The sequence below is a fragment of the Lipotes vexillifer genome, unplaced genomic scaffold (assembly GCF_000442215.2).
Source record: "Lipotes vexillifer unplaced genomic scaffold, Lipotes_vexillifer_v1.1 scaffold1094, whole genome shotgun sequence".
NCBI lineage: Eukaryota > Metazoa > Chordata > Mammalia > Artiodactyla > Lipotidae > Lipotes > Lipotes vexillifer.
In genome coordinates this window covers 2162590-2179345 of record NW_006792775.1, presented here as the reverse complement: position 1 = coordinate 2179345, position 16756 = coordinate 2162590, and the positions used below count along the sequence as shown (strand labels likewise).

Sequence of the window (16756 nt, the reverse complement as noted above, 5' to 3'; positions counted from 1 at the left end):
CAGGGGCCCCTGTCTGGCCTTGCTGTGGGCAACTCTCAGGTGGGCTCCAGGTCCTCAGGCGTCGGGTGTGGGCGCAGCGGCCATTGGAGACCAGGCCCCGGGCAGGTGGCCCTGAGTGCACACACCCTCCCCTCTTTTCTCCTCGCTGCCTTGGATGGAGCGGGAAACTGAAGCTTAGAGAGGCTGGCGAGCCGTGCCTGACCCCCGGCAAGGGCGTCCCTGGGAGGTACCGGGTGCCTCTCCACGGACCTCCAAGTCACCCAGAGGTGGGGACCTACTGCTTTGTGGGGTACAGTCTTCACGATCACTCTTTGTGCTGAATGTCCCCCATGCCAGGCCCCACGCCTAGTCTCTGAGCCACAGCAGACTAAGGAAGCCAGCACTCACGTTCCTTCCTGGGAGGCCAAGCGTCTGAGGCCAGCGATGGGTGAGGCTACCACCACGGGGGGATCGGCTCCTGACAGCCAGGAGGAGGTGAGCCATGAGGCCAGCCTTCCTGCCTCTACGTCAGGAGAGGCCCAGGACTACAGGCTGGCCGGGCACGCTGCCCTGAGCATCAGTCTGGGTGCCAGCTGCCGGTTCAGCTCTAGGCCAGTCTGAGCTCTGACCTCCCCACCATGACCATGGCCTCTTGGCAACAAACCCCTTGGACACCACAGGGGCCTGAGGGTCTCACCCTTGACGGGATGGAGAGGCCTGGGATGCCTGCAGGTCCCTCCAAGCCTGCCCGACCCAGGCCCTCCCTTGGTGACAGGGAAACTGAGCCTCTGAAATGGAGGCGTGTGATTTTAGCATCTCCTGCAGAAACTCGGACTCACAGATGTGGTGGGCGGCCCAGTCCTCTGACCTCAGTGAGGGGCTCCTGAGCTCCTCAGAGGGGGAATCCGGCTCCAGCCCAGTCGGTCACCTGGACCTTGGGGAACCGGTGGAGGGAGGGGGGATCGGACGGCGGCTCAGACCCTACAGCTGATCACACTTCCCTCCCATCGCCCCGTTCATCCCTTTTGTGCAAACGCGTCCAGTGCCGACGGCCGGGTGCCCATCTGTGCGGCGGGTCAGATGGCCAGATGTGAGCTTGCCTCCCGTGCCTCTCTCCCTGGGTGCTTCTTAACCCTGGTGGGGGCTTGGCCCACAAAACCAAGCCTCGCAGGTGGGCCCCTTGGGTGCCGCCGGGCTGTTCTCAGGGTCCTGCTGGGCTCAGAGGGCTGAGCCGCGGGCCATGGGGAGGGCTGTTGAGGTGAGTAGTGTGTGGGCAGGGGCAGGTGGGCAGGCCCGAGTCACAGGTGTGTCTGCCGCCTCTGGATGAACGTGGGTGGACAGACGGACGTCCCGTCACACAGACGGACGACTCAAGAGGGTCCTGCCGGGAACACATTCCCCACATTCCTCTGGGTGGGGTTGGAGCAGAAGTGATGTGTGTGTCGCTTCCAGGATGGAGCAGTTAAGAGCTTGGGGCTGGTCCTCGGGCCTGGAAGGGGCCTGGAGCCGATGGACCGTGTCCCCCATCTTGGCACAGAGAGAGCCTGTGGGGAAGGAGGCTCCGACTAGTGACGGGGGCTTGGGTGCTGAGTGAACCCAGAGCCCTGGGGAGGGGGCCTTGGGTGTAGGGCTCGCAGGATATTGAGTTTGGGGGCTAGTCATCCTGGTGGGAGAGCAGCCCCAGCTGACAGAGGACCGAGGCCAGAGCAGGCAGCTGGATGGGGTGCGACATCTCTACCTGAACTACCTTGGAACACGCACACTGGCTACAAGGGCCACCTTGACCTCGGACAAACGAGGACGGAGCATCTCACAGCCGCACATGGGCTGTCTACCGCCCAGACAACCCCAGCGGTTCTCGGCATCTCAGCTTTCTGACTTAGCGACTCATCAAAGGTGTGGCTTCAGAGCCACTGACAGACATCAGGCCGGGTGGTGCCCACAGCTGGGAGGCATCTCCTTTACTCAGCTCTTCCCTCGCCGCAATCAAGTGGCTCCCCATGTCTCTCAGTCACAAATTAGAGCGTGACAAGCGTCCTGATACATAGATCTCTGACCCTGGGGTTTCATTCCCTGGAAGCAGAGATGTTAGATCAAAAGGTATATGTAGTTTGAATGTTAATAGACGCTGCTAGATTCCTTCCCAGGAGCTCTGTTACGTAATTTGCGTCCCCACCAGCAACGTGGAAGAATGCCTGTTTCCCCACCTGGGTGCCAGCACTGGGTGTTATCATTTTCTTAAACCATGGCGTCACTGTGCGTTCCCCTGGCCACTGGTGGGGGTGGGCATCTTCCCACAGATTTTTGGCCAAAGCTGGGCCGACTGTTGAAAAGGCCCCCGAGCCAGGCTCTAGGCAAGTCCTATGGGGGCTGCCCTGGCCGTGAGAATGTGGGGCTCTGGCCTCGGGCTCCCTCCGGGAACATGGCAGCCCTGTCCTGGGGGCCCGTCAAGTCTCCCTGTGGCTCGAGGGGCGCGGGGACTCCCTGGCAGGCCCTCCCACCTCTGCCCAGGAATGGGGGTGGCGGCGCTTAGTGTCAACTGATGCTTTCATTATAGGTTTATCTTTGAAACCCTAGACAAAACAGGGCTTGTGTGGTTTGACTGAAGAGCCAGCACCTCAGGACCTTGCCATCCACTAAGACGGCTCCTCAGGAAAGAAAAAATACACTAACCTTAAAATAACCAGTTCCCAGAATAGCAGCTAATGACGGCTTCTGAAGGGGGCCCTTTGATCAGGCGGAGCCCCACGCCTTCGCCTATTTACGGCCGTGCCACTCAAGAGCAGCTCACCAGCAAAGAGAGACGTGTTGGGGGTGGGCAGAGGAAAGTCGGGGGTCTGGGCGTGGCGTGTGGGGGGAGCAGGGCCATCGGTGCCCATCTGAGGCCGCCCCGCTTTCCAGGGCCACCGGCCCCAGCTGGTGAAGAGGTGTGCCACGGAGTCCGGGGCAGCCTGGAAACAGAGCCTCACGCAGGGAACGCCGTTCCTGACGGCCCCCCAGGAGCCAAGGCTGGTGGGAGACAGATGTGGTTATAAGAGCCAGAATCCCAGGTGGATGGTCCTTAGGCCCCTTGGGGAGGCGTGGGTCATGGACCCAGCGGGGCTCGAGGGAGGAATTCAGGGAAGAGCCTGAGGAATGGGAACCCAGGAGGGTGCAAGGAAGTACAGAGGGGATGCTGGGGCTAGAAGATGCTCCCTCCCACCCAGCCCCAGCCCCAGCCCCACCCCCACCCCTGTCTGCCCCGCAGCAGCATCTGCTTATCCTCTTGGTGTTCACCCAGCACCTCCCTGGTCCTGGCCGGGTCAGATGCTCGGGGACCACTCTCGCCTCTGTCCACAAGCACGTGACGGTCTGAAGCTGCCTCTTCGACAGCCTGTCCACCAGACCTGCTTGGCTAAAAGCGCTGGAAATGTGGCTTGTGAGACCAAGGAACTGGATCTTAATTTGATTTCACCTTAACGAATTCACAATTAAATTTAAATACAGATCCCCAAATCAGTTATCGGAAGACTTTAGCTATGGTTGTCCGGAATGCTTTAGGCGTGAGCATCCGCCTTTCAACTGTAAATTTTATGATGTCTAAATGCAGACCAAGCAGTTCTTAAGAAAGTAGAGCATCCAAACTGAGGTGTGCTCTAAGTCTAAAACCCACGCTGGCTTTTGAAGACAGGATGTTGACCATCCTAAGCATTCTTTTGTATTGATTACATATTGAAATGATAGTATCTTTATCTGTTGGGTTAAATAAAACATATTACAATGAATTTGAGCTGTTTATTTTTTCTGATGTGGCTATTAGAAAGTTTAAAATTATATCTGTGGCTCCCATTATACTTCTACGGGACAACATTGGTCTGAATTGGGGCTTAGCACACTTTCCTGTAAGTGGCCAGACAGTAAATATCATAGGCATTAGGGAATCACGTACAGTCTCTGTCACACATTCTCTAGGTCAGGGGCCAGATTTGGTCTGTGGGCCCCAGTTTGCTGGCCCCTGGTCTAGAGGCTCCCAGCTCTAGACCAGCTGGCATCCTTCTCAGTCCAGCCTGCCAAGGGTTGGTGGCCCCACCCAGTCCCCACTGGAGTCCCAGCGTAAGACCTACTGATCACTAAGATCCCCAGGGACCAGCATGAACAAGACACGTTACTACTGCCCAGTAGCTCCCAGTTTCATGCGGAGATGGAACATGGGAAGGTCAGGAATCAGTACAGGGAGCTGGGACAGCAGCCATCAGACCCAGGCTGCCCAGAAAAATCCCACCTTCAAAACCCTGACTCTGTCCCCTGTAAGTGAACAAGAGTTTGTCTGACCGTGAGACTCATTGGCCTTGACGAGCTAGCCAGGAAGTAAGAGGAGTCGGAGGCTGAATGTGTAGTGAAAGTGGAGCCCACAGAGGTAACAGGTGTCCTGAAGGCATTTGATGAACTGAGTACACTTGAGCTTCGGTTTCCACAGTCTCACAGGTGATGGATAGCTAGGTATCCAAGCCCAGACCTGCCCCAGGTGGGAAGTGTCACAGCGGAGCCCTACGTAAAGCTGGAACCTTCAAAGGGCTCTATGTTTAGTGTAAAGGTCAATGAGAAATAACCTCGTCCCTGAAACGACTATATAGAAAATTGTCTTGCTGCTAACAGGAGTGGAACAATATTTGCCCTGAGAAGTCACATCTACAAGCTGGTCCATGCTCAGCTTGGAAGCCCAAATGCACACCACCTGGGTGGTCTTGAAAACGTTGAGCCCAGGATTTATAGTCCAGGCTGGTAATACTCCCATGTGTATAGCAAAGGAAGAGGTGAACGTACATCCCCCCCCCATCGCCCCAAGAACCCCAACTTCACATTACACCTGAAAAATCCCCACAGATACATTTTGAGACATATGAACTCATGATTAAAAAAAGGAAATCCTCAAAGGGAACAAAACACCATGAATGAAAGCCAGGAGAAAAAACAAAAACAGAGAAGCCGATTCACAAAGACTTTAGATACCAGAAATTAAATATAAAATAGCCATATTCAATATATTTCAAGAAATTTTTTGAACGTTTGAATATACAAGTGAAAAGAAAGATACTATATATAAAAATGATCTATCAAGTATGCATAAAAACCAAATAGAATTTCCATAAATAGGAAAATAATCACTGAAATTAAAAATTCTTTGGATAGGTTTAACAGCAGATTAGAAACAGTTGAAGAAATAACTAGTGAATTGGAAGATGGATCAGAAGACATTATCCAGAACCCAGTACAGAGAAACAAAGTGACTTTTTTAAAAGGAAGGGAGAGAGAGGGGGAGAGGGAGGGAGAGAGAGAGAGAGAGAGAGAGAGAGAGAGAGAGAGGTGCACTAAGAGACATAGAGGGGATTGAGATGGTCTACCAAATGTCTAATGAAAGTTACAGAAGAGATAATGAACTAAAGCAAAGTATGAAGAGATAGTGGCTGAGTGCAATCCAGAACTGATGCAACACACCAACCACAGATTAAGGAAACTCACTGAATTCCAAGCAGAATGAACAAAAGAAACTCTCTAATAACACAACATAGTGAAAATGCAGAATACTAGAGTCAAAGGAAAGAGCTTAAAAGTAGCCAGAGAGAAAAAATACGTTGCCTTCCAAAGAGCAATGACTCACTGTCATCTTTGTTCTCCATGGAAACAATGGAAGTCAAAGTACAGTTGGACAATCTTTTCAATGTGTTAACAGAAAATCTTTACGGTAACCTAGGGTCTAGAATTTTATACCCAGTGGAAATATTTTTTAAGAACAGCAGTAAAACAGTCATCTTAAAACAAATAAAATCAGAGGGATTTTGATTTTCACTGAAGGAAATTCTAATGAATACTTCAGCCAGAAAAAAGTGACCCCAGATGTAAGATCTGAGATGCAAAATAAATGACGAGTGACAAAAGAGGCAAACAGGTGGGTAAATTTAAACACATATTGATTGTATAAAACACTACTAATTATGCTTGAACTAAAGTATACAACAAGACATATAAGTCAGCAGGAGAGATTGAAACTCAAATGTCCTAAGGTCCTTATTTTATTCCAGATGTGGGTAAATATAGCAAATGGCTCTATTATATAACCATTTACAATGTCCTAGGTTAACCTCTACAAGAATGGCCATATAACTTCAAAACTAGTAGAAGAAAAAATGGAATGAGAAATAATCATCAATCCAACAAGAGGCAAGAAAGAGGACCGAAGTAAACATTAAAAAATTTAGTACAAATGAAAGGCACAAAATACATTGCTAGAAAATCAATCCAAAGATATTGGAAATTGCATTAAGTATAAATGTATTAAATGATTTTTAGAAACCTAGCCACACAGTGTTTACAACAGGCACCTAAAATGTGTATACAGGATTAAAAAGACAAGAATTAAAAAACCTGACACCAAAATCAGAAAAAAAAAGTCACAATAAAACTAGAGAACAATATCTTTTATGAATATAGATACAAACATTCCTAACAAAATCTTAGCAAACAAAATCCAACAACAGATAAAAGAGATCATATATCATGATCAAGTGGGAAATACAAGATTGGATTAACACCCTCAAATCAATTAATGTATCACACCATATTAATAGAATAAGGACTAAAAGGCATGTGACCATCTCAAAAGATGCAGAATGGGCAACTGAGAAAATCTAACATCCTTTCATGATAAGAGCTCTGAACACATACCAGGAATAGAAGGAAACATCCTCAACCCAATAAAGAGCATCTAATGAAAATCTACATCATATTTAATGGTGAATGACTGAATACTTTTCCCTGTAAGACCTTCTCTAGCCACTTTTAGTCAACATCTTACTGGACGGTCAAGCCAGTGTAATTAGGCAAAAAAAAAAAAAAAAAAAAAAAAAAAAAAAGAAAAGAAGTAATAGGAAAAAAAAAAAAAAAAAAAAAAAAAAGAAATTAAAGGCATCCAGCTTGGAAGCAAGACCTAAAACTGTCTTTATTCACACACGAGATGATCCTGTATGTAGAAAATCCTAAGGAATCAACAACAATAACAACAATATTTACTAAAATTAATAACAATGAAGTCACAATTTATAAGCTTAATATCAAAATTTAATCGTATTTCTGTATACTAGTAACAAACAATTCAAAAATGAAATTAAGAAAATTTCATTAACAGTAGCATCAAAAATAATAAACTATTTAGGGGGAACGTTAACAAAGGATATGTAAGATTTGTACACTGGAAGCTATAAAATATCACAGGAAGAAATTAAAATAGATCAAATAAACAGAAGGATATACCATGTTCATGAATTAGAAGACTCAATATTGTTAAGATGTCAAGTTCTCCCAAATGGATCTATAGATTCAACACAGTCCCTATCAAAATCCCAGCAGGCTTCTTCTCTTTTTTTTTTTTTGGTAGAAGCTGGCAAGCTGATTCTAAAATTCATATAAAAATTCATAGCACTTAGAATGTGCAAAACGATTTGAGAAAGAAGAAAATTGGAGGACTTACACTACCTGATTTCAAAACTTATTACAAAGCTACAATAATCAAGAAAGTGTAATGTGGCTTTAAGGATAGGGATATAGACCAATAGAACAGACTTGAGAATCCAGAAATAAACCCATATACTCATGTTCAATTGATTTTCGACAAAGCTGCCATGAAAATTCAATGGGGGAAAAGTAACGTTTTCAACAAATGGTGCCGAGGCAATTGGATATCCATAAGCAAAAAGAACAAAAGCCAAAAACCAAACCAAAACAAAAAAAAAAAACCCAAACTTTTCCTCACACCACACCCCAAAATTAACTCAAAATAAATCATAGACCTAAACGTAAGAGTTGAGTCTAAAAACTTCTATAAGAAAAAAATAGAAGGAAATGTTCATGTCCCTGGATTAGGCAAACAGGTCTTAGATGTAACCTCAAAAGCATGAGTCATACAAGAAAAGATAAGTTGGACTTTTTACAATTTAAAACTTCTGTGTTTTAAAAGACATGATTAAGAACATGAAAAGACAGCCACAGAATGGGAGAAAATACTTGCAAGTCATATATCTGATAAAGGACTTGTATCCAGAACATATAAACAACTCTTACAACTCAATAACAGAACTACTTAATTAGAAAATAGGCAAGAGAGTTGAATAAACATTTCCCCAAAGAAGACTATGAATGGCTAATAAGCACATGAAAAGTTGCTCAACATCATTAGTGATTAAGGAAATGCAAATCAAACCCACAACTAGAATGGCGAAAAGAAAAAAGGCCAACCATACCATGTATTTGCAAGGATATAGAGAGAGTGGAACCTTTGTATATTACTGGTGGGAAATCAAAATGGTACAGACCCTTTGGAAAACAGTTTAGAAGTTTTTTAGAAAGTTAAACAGAAACTTACCATATGACCCATCAATTCCCCTCTTAGGAACCTGACCAAGAGAAATGAAAACATATGTCCATACACAGACTTGTAGATAAAAGTTCACAGCAGCATTGACCATAATAGCCCCAAACTGGAAACAATCCAAACGTCTATCAACTGGCAAATGGATAAACAAAATGTGGTTGATCCATGCAACAGAATACTATTCAGTGTTAAAAAGAAAAGAAATACATGATGCAGCACAGATGACCCTCAAGAATGTTACATTATGTGAGAAAAACTAAACACAAAACACCACAAGTTGTCTGATTCCATTTATATGAAGCATCCAGAAAAGGCAAATTTCTAGCCTTATAGAAATTTAAGGATACAGAGACAGAAAGCAGGTCAGTGATTGAGTGTGGCTGGCGGTGGGAGCTGGGAATGATTGCAAATGGAATGGAGGGAATTTGGGGGTGTTGAAAAATGACCTAAAACTTAGCTTTGATGATGGTTGCACATCAAACTAGAAATTTACTAAAATGTGTTGCCTACCTTTACATTGGGTGAATTTTATGGCATGTAAATTATACCTCAAAAGAAAGCTTAAAAAAAAAAAGGTTACAAACAAAATTAGGTTTGTATAACAATGATAATAGACTTTAAGGGAAAAAAAGAACACTACTTGAGAGAAAGCGGGTGTTATGGAATTAGAAAACATTGACTCCAGCAGTGAATATATAAAAAATTGGCTATTATATGTATCTGATCATAAGATCTAAAAATACATTAAGCGAAAATTGACAGAAATATAAAGAAAACTAGAAAAATTCTCCACAATTGTTGGCACTTCAACACATTTCTCAGTAATGATCAAGTAAGATAAAAACATTCCAGTGAGGATACAGATCTCAACCAAACAATTAACAACCTCGTTCTAATGAACACACGTATAACACTGCACCCAGCAACTTCAGAATACACATGGTATTCAAACACAGAAGCTACATTTACAAAAGTTGATGACATGTTGTACCTGTAAAACATATTTCAAAATGTCGCAAGAGACTGACACCCTACAGGACTTCCCTGGTGGCACAGTGGTTAAGCATCCACCCTGGTCTGGGAAGATCCCACATGCCACGGAGCAACGAAGCCGGTGCACCACAACTACTGAGCCTGTGCTCTAGAGCCTGCGAGCCACAACTACTGGACCCCATGTGCCACAACTACTGAAGCCCGTGCGCCTACAGCCCGTGCTCTGCAACAAGAGGAGCCACCGCAATGAGAAGCCCGTGCACCGCAACGAAGAGCAGCCCTCGCTCGCTGCAACTAGAGAAAGCCCGCGCGGCAACGAAGACCCAACGCAGCCAAAAGTAAATAAATAAACAAATTAAAAAAAAAAATGATTGATACCCTACAGATCACTTTCTTTGACGACAGAGAAATAACAATCATAACAATGACAAAAATCCTATTCCAAAATAGCTCCTGGGATAAACAAGAGGTCATAATGGAGACTAGAAAAATCTTTGCGTGAATGAACATTAAAATTAAATGCTATATATCAAAACCTGGGGGGTGAAGTTTGAGTGGTATTTAGAGAAAAATAAAAGTATAGTCTTAAATGCACACCTTAGAAATCTAGAAAGTTTTAGAATTCATAATTATCCAACCTAAGAAGTTAAAGAAAGAATAATACATTAAGCCCAAGTAAATAGTAAATAGAAGGAGGAAAATAAAGAGAAGTGAATGAAACAAAACAAAACCGACAAAAGAGAGGATCAACTAGGTCAAAAGTCTGTTGAAAACATGAATAAAATCGTCAACTAGCTGGCAGGCTTGACCAATGTTAAAAAGTGAAAGCACAAACAAACAATGTTGGCAATAAAAATGGGGCCTAACCACTGATGATACAGATGCTAAAATGATAATAAATGCCAATAAATGTGAAAACTAGGAGGGAATGTACAAATTCTTAAAATATGCAACTTATCAAAACTGACACAAGAAGAGATAGAAAACCCCAACTGTCCCATAACCATCCGAGTCATTGACTCGATGAAAAACCTGCCCACAAAGAATGCACCAGGCCTAGGTGGCTTTACCTCCAAGTTTCCCCAAACACTCAGGGGAAGAGAATCCTCACCCTGTACAGAATATTCTAGAATATGGAAGAAGAGGGAACACTTCTCAACTCGTTCTGTGAGGCTCACATACACTGGATACCATAACCCAATGAGGACACTGTAAGTACATATCTCACCCACAAATGTGGACAGAAAAACTGTGAAGAAAATTTTAGCAGGAGGGTTTCAGCAGTGTTTAAGAAAGCTTATACAATGTGAAGGACTGGTGTGTGGTGGGGAGAGGCCAGAGGCCACATAGATGTCTGGAAAAATAATCTAAGCCCAAGATGATAAAGGCCTGAACTCAGTGGGGACGATGTGCAGCTGGCGTGCAAGGGTGAGCAGCTTTGAGGGGCTCTCGGGGTGGTGGTAGGAGCAGGGGGTGTGGCTGGGATGACTAGGACTCCGGGTCCTGCTTTTAGGCCTGGTGGGCGGAGAAATCTGGGAGGGGGACAGAGCAGGAGGATGGGGGTCTGGGGCAGACGCCAGGTCCTGGGTGACCGGGCCTACCTGGTCCAGGGCAGGGGCTGGGGAGCCCAGCCTGGGGGGCATTCTTGTCAGGCAGAAAGGTGTGCCTGGCCAGGGTTCTAGGCCGGGGGGCAGTGGAAGGAATGTCGGGGGGCTGGGGGGGCCCTTCCCACCCACAGTCTCTGAACTGGGGCCTGGAAACCCAGGACTCCCTGTGTCCGGCTCTGAGCCATGAACATTTCCGGCAAAAACAGAGAAGAAAGAAATCCTCCCAGCCCACTGTGTTCCTCATATCAGCAAAAGCAGTGTGAGCTGAGCTTGCAAAATAAACAGGGCTCAGTGTAAACAGTGCAGCAGGTCCTGGGGACGGAGCTAAGAATACACACTGGGGGAGGAAGGTGGGAGCAGACTTCTCCATCGGGTCCCCAGAGAGCCGCAGGGTCCCTGCCCCGGAGCAGCCCTGACAGGGAGGGGCCGGGGGGCTGGGGGCCGCGTTCTCAGGACCCGTCCCAGGGCCTGGCGTGTCGGAATCTGACTGCTGCCGCCCGTGGACCTTTGCTGCCTTGCCCTCACCTTGGCCCTCAGTGTTCCTACGTGGCCTCTTCTCAACCAGACCCCTTCTGTTTGTGCAATACTCCTCTGCTTTCTTCCGTCTCTCTCCACCTTATCTCCCCTCCTGTCTGTGGCTTCCGCCGGGACCAGCTCTTTACCTAACCAGCTAACTAGGCAACCGCTCAACCTCTCCGGGCCTCAGTTTCCCCACTGGCAAAAGAGACTTTATTTGGGCAAACGAGTCCTTGCCAGAGTAGAGAACGCAACGCGACAAAGCAGTTCAAGCCCTCTCCTCACACAACTAAGGGGGCCAGTGGGCTCCCCAGGCCAGTGGGGTGCAGGCTGCGGCGGGGGAATTCTGTGTCTGCTCCCCATGCCTCTGGAGCGAGGCAGGCCTGCACAGCCAGCCCGGGCCAGGGCCAGGGGGCATCCTGAGGGCGGGTGGGGGGCTCTGAGCAGGAGTGCGAGCTGCAACGAGGCTGCAGGACTCCGGAGAGAAGGAAGTGTGGGGGCCCCTCCAGCCCATGTGGCCCCTGGACTGGACATGAGAAGGGGACTCCTTGCCGGGAAACGGAGGCCCCCCTGCACAAGCTGAGCTGGCCTCCCCCACCCCCGGTGACTCCCTGCAAGTGGACAGCCTGGCCACTGACCCTCAGAATGACCTGCTCCCAAGACGGGGATGGGGGCAGCCGCTGTGCCCCCCGAAGTCCCCTCCCCCTCCTCTCCAAGCCCCTTGTCCCGTGGCTGAGTGAGCCAGCCGGGCCGGGACCGCCGCCACCACGGAGGGCCTGAGCTGAGATGAGGAAGCTGTTGGGGGCCAGGCTCCCTTCCGGCCTGAGGCCAGCCCGGTGGGGTTGGGGGAGGTCCGGGGCTCCGGCTGGGGCTGGCGGGCCGGCTGGCACTGCCACCACTGCAGGCCTGCTGGGCTTCCCAGGGCTGGACGGCTGTTGGATTTCCTGCCCCCAACTTCCCTCAGTCAGCAGGATTGCGAGGGGGGTTGTTTATGGTCCCGATGGCTGCGGTGATAACGTGGGGCCTGGGACACGCCACTGTGCCCTCTGGGCCCGGCGGGGCCCTTTCCCAGGGTCTGTCCCCGAGGGGGGCATCGGCTAGCGGGGGCGGGGCTGGGCAGGCTGAGCTGGACGCCGGCCCACGGCAGCCTCTGCCCGGGTCCAGCACGTGTCCACGGGGCAGAGATTCAGCGTGGAGCACGGCCTGCTCCCTGCCTTGAGACCTGGGGGCATGACTGTGCCTCTTGGGCGGAACCAGCTCCTGGGAGGCAGGAGGGGGACGAAGGCGACACAGAGCCCATCTCCCTGAGTGTGTACGGAACATCCGGAATCCTTGCTGCCCAGAAACGGCCCCTGTCTCGGGCGCAGAGCCTGACGGTGGAGGCCACCAGGGGCCTTGCTCCCAACCTTGCCCCCAGGGATCAGGGACTCCAGAAAGCCCTTCCCTTTGTTGTTCAGATCTGAAGAAATGTGGGCCCATAATTCTGTACCCCCAAGGCCAACGTGGGCCGCACCTCAGCCCACCACACCGACCCTGGCTGGACAAGGGCTGAGCCCTGGCTCTCAGACCCCCACCGGCTGCCAGATGGCTCCAGGGGACCCTGTCTCCTACCCATCGTCACTCCCAGAGGACACCAGGCTCTGGTTTAGGTTTCCAGGGGTGGCCTGTCCCGAGGAGCAGTGGGCAGAGCCGTAAGAGAGGCCCAGGACAGTGGGACAGGGGACAGAACCAGACCAGGGCAGGGACTTGAGGAGGGGTGAGCGCATCTGGATGACAGGGCAGCGGGGCGCTCCCAGGGCTGCTGGGTGGGGGCCGGGTCATGCGCCCATGGGCCACCACGACCCCTGCCAGCGGCGGGAGCCAGTCAGTGAAGGCTGCCTTGGCCAGAGCTGTTCCAGAGCTGGGCAAGGAGGCGGGGGGTGGGGGGCCCTGGGTCCTTTCCCTGGCTCTACCTCTGCATCCGTTGACGTCTGGAAGCCCCACCCCACCGGTCCCCCCAGCCGGGTGCCTGGTCTGCTGTACTGGGCGTGGCCACCTGCTGCTTCTCCCGGAATGTGTCAGCCCCGAGTCCCCGGTCCCACACAAGAAGAGTAAGAGCCAAGGACGGCTCACCAGAGAGGCGGAGACCAGGCCCCAGAGCCTCTGATGCCGCTCAGCCTGGGGAGCTGACCGTTCCCAGTTTCAGTACGCTTCCTGCCAGACAGGGCATCTGCCACTGGACCATCTGCCTGGGCAAAGGAGAGCCACCAGGCCCGCCGAGGCCTGTGCTGACCGAGACGGGCCAGCCCTCCGGCGGGGTCAGGGTGTTGGCGCCACACAGCCCTAGAGGGCCAGGCCCGAAGTGAGGGCCCCCGTGGGCACCTGGACAGCGGCCCTCCCCCACGTACAGGATCGTGGCCCCATACCCGCCCAGGCTGGGGAAGACTGCTGGTGGGCAGAGGGTCGTCCTGCAGGCCCAGGCCAGGGTGGGTGGGGCAGGAACCCGGAGCTGTGCCCCTGCCCGCCTGCCCAGCTGCAGCAGAGATGGACACGGGCCAGAGCCAGGCGTTGCCCAGGAAACCGAGAGTCGGACGCACTCCCTGCTCAACCGAAATTCCTCTATTTTTAGCCCCCCGGCTGCTTTCAGATAAAGTCCATGTAGATGAACGAGATGCTCGGCAAGATAACAGCCTGCTCCAAACCACGGAGACTTCAAAGGGCAGCAGGCTGCCCCCTCCCATTCCACAGATCCTCCAAGGCTCCCAGGATGCCCTGGGAAGGGGCTCCGGAGCTGAGAGGCGGGGCCGCGGGCACAGAGCCCGGCGAGGACTGGGGTGTCCCGGCCACTGAGGCTGCCGGTGCCCTGGAGCGGAGGGAGCACGGCGTCCACGTCCCACCGGACAGCCAGCAGGGCCTCGGCCGTCATTCCCCACCTCCCTTGCTGTCAGGACCCTGCGGAAGAGGGTCCTGGAGCCCACACCCCCTCCTCCCCACTTGATGCACCCTCGTGTCCCTGTCGGCACCTCTGAGTCCCTGAGTGCAAGAGGGCTGGGGGCTGAGGGAGCCGCAGGCAGCGTGGACAGCACTGCCCACCTCAGCGTGCACCGGGCGGTCCTCAGCTATGCCAGGGAGGGACTGCGGGCACTCGGTGCCACTTGCCAATAATGATGCCACTTGTCAGAGGTCTAAGACCAGCCTGGCCTTCAGCGTCCTCCTCCCGCGGGGCCCGACGCCCAGTGCACATGGGAGAGGAGCTGGAGCCCCACGTCAGGGAGCCCACACCGAGCACAGGTGGAAGGAAGGAAGGAAAGAAGGAAAGAGGGAGGGAGGGAGGGAGACCCCAGGCACCTAGGGCACCATCCAAGCCCTGCACGCTCAGGACACAGCTGCAGAGTGAAACGCCGCTGTGGACGGCGCCGGCCGGGCCCCAAGGACGCTGCCCGCCGCCCGCCAGCAGCGACGCCGTGTGGCCCGCGAGAGCTGGCGTGGGCTCGGGCGCCTACCTTGTCCTCCACGCGGTTCAGGCGGGCACCGATCGTGTTGCTGCCTCGGTCCTTACTCTTCTCTGTGGGGTTAAAGCACCCAAGTCAGGGATGCCTGGGCTGGCAGATGGGGAGGGGTGGGCCGGTGACCCCGACTGGGCTCGGGGAGAAGGGCGATGGGGGTGAGGGAGTGAGGGTCAAAGGCCTGAACCTACGGGAATGTCTCTTAGAAGCTCTTCTGTGGTGAGAACTTCAGGGGTGGCAGTGGGTGGGCCGGGCGCTGGCTGGCTTGTCCCCACTCTACTCTTTCCGGTTCTGTGACCTCTGAGAGCCTCAGAGGACAGGCACCCACCCTGCCCGGGGGCTGCCTGAGATGGTGCCCGCTGTACAAAGGTGACATTCCGCCCCAAGGGGGCACGTGCTCTGGCCGGGGAGGCCTGTCGCCCCTGCGGCCCCTGCCGCCCTGTCCCTGAGTGAGCTGCACCTCCCACTTGAACTTGGGCTAGGGCAACCCCCAGGAACTGGCCTGGCCCTGCCCTTCCTGGTGTGACCCCCTAGCCCCGCTCTGGAGGACATGAGGCCAAGCCTCAGAGCTGGAGAGCGGCACCCACCTTGCTCCCCAACTTTCTAGCTGGCTGCTCACCCCCCAACCCCACTCCCAGGCCCCCACCTTCCCAGGGTCCTGGTCACGTTTCCACACTTGGATCATCAATAGCCTAGAAAAGCCTGCCGTTTGTAAGGACGCATGCAGGTTCTTGCGCTAACTTAAAATCACTTGTAAACCATGTTTGAAGCCAATTTGCTTAGGGTGGGTCTACCTGCCCCCCTCTCTGGATTTCCTTGCCAGACGTGCACTTCCTGATGGTGGAAGAGGCAGGTGTGGGTGGAGGGATGGTAGGAGAGTTCGGCCTGGGCTGCCACGCCCAGGGTGTCTCGATGCAGAAACCCACCTGAGACGGAGACGAAGAGGGCGGGCTTCCCGATGGACTGGTCCAGCCTGGGGGGAGGGAGGGAAATGGACCAGCTCACGCTTGGCCGGGGCACCGCACGGACATCTGGCCTGTCGGTGGGTGGATGGGCTGATGTGCCCAGCAAGACAAGCTGCCCACCCCTTCTGGAGGCCGCCTGTCACTGCCACCCAAAAACCAGCCAGGTGCCTCCCAGGTTCCAGAGGCCCAGGCTCCCAAGGGGGCTTTGGGGGGCAGCGCTCAGAGGTGAAGGGCAGTGGTTGGGCTGCTCCTTTGTCACTCTCCCTGGGCACAGCAGGGACCCAGGATAGCCCAGTGTCCTGAATGTTCCCAGAGAGGCAGGCCTGCAAGTGGGCCCTTCCGGGGCAAGGCCCGGTGGCTGGGCTGGGTGGGCTTCACGTCCCTGTAGTAGGTCAGCGACAGGGGTGGGGGCAGCCTGAGCCCCTGGCCTGGCCTGTGGTCAGGACAGCCACGTCTCCCAGCCACACCCTGCGTCGCACAGAGCTCGGTTCCCAGGCCAGCCCACCGTGGAGATGCAGCTGGTCTGAGCCCACGCAGGCCCCCGAGGACCATGCTGCTTCCATGAGGATGAGCTCTGTGGGCCCCAAGTCAGAAGCCAGAGGACGTCGGCTACCAGGAGTTGAGGTGCTCAGCTCCCAACTGGTAGGGTCTCTCCTGGAGGGGGTGTCTCCTGGGGCTGGACCTGGCCCCTGCTCACAGGGTGTGTGCTGGGCTGTGAAGTGTCCAGGATCTCTGAGGCGTGGCCATGTGTGGAGTGAGCCCCTGCCCCTCCCCCGCCCGCTCAGATCCACCACCCCACCCCACCCC

At 52.3% G+C, this 16756-nt stretch overlaps 1 protein-coding gene across 1 annotated transcript in view; it reads right to left on the bottom strand.

The window, feature by feature from the left end:
• Positions 1 to 16756, bottom strand: part of KCNQ1 (potassium voltage-gated channel subfamily Q member 1) — a 359111-nt gene that overhangs the window by 55813 nt on the left and 286542 nt on the right. The window contains exons 16-17 of the mRNA XM_007465957.1: positions 15911 to 15957; positions 14982 to 15043 (exon numbers count right to left, since the gene is read on the bottom strand). Of these exons, the coding sequence (XP_007466019.1) occupies positions 14982 to 15043; positions 15911 to 15957 (109 nt within the window). The remainder of the gene's footprint in view (positions 1 to 14981; positions 15044 to 15910; positions 15958 to 16756) is intronic.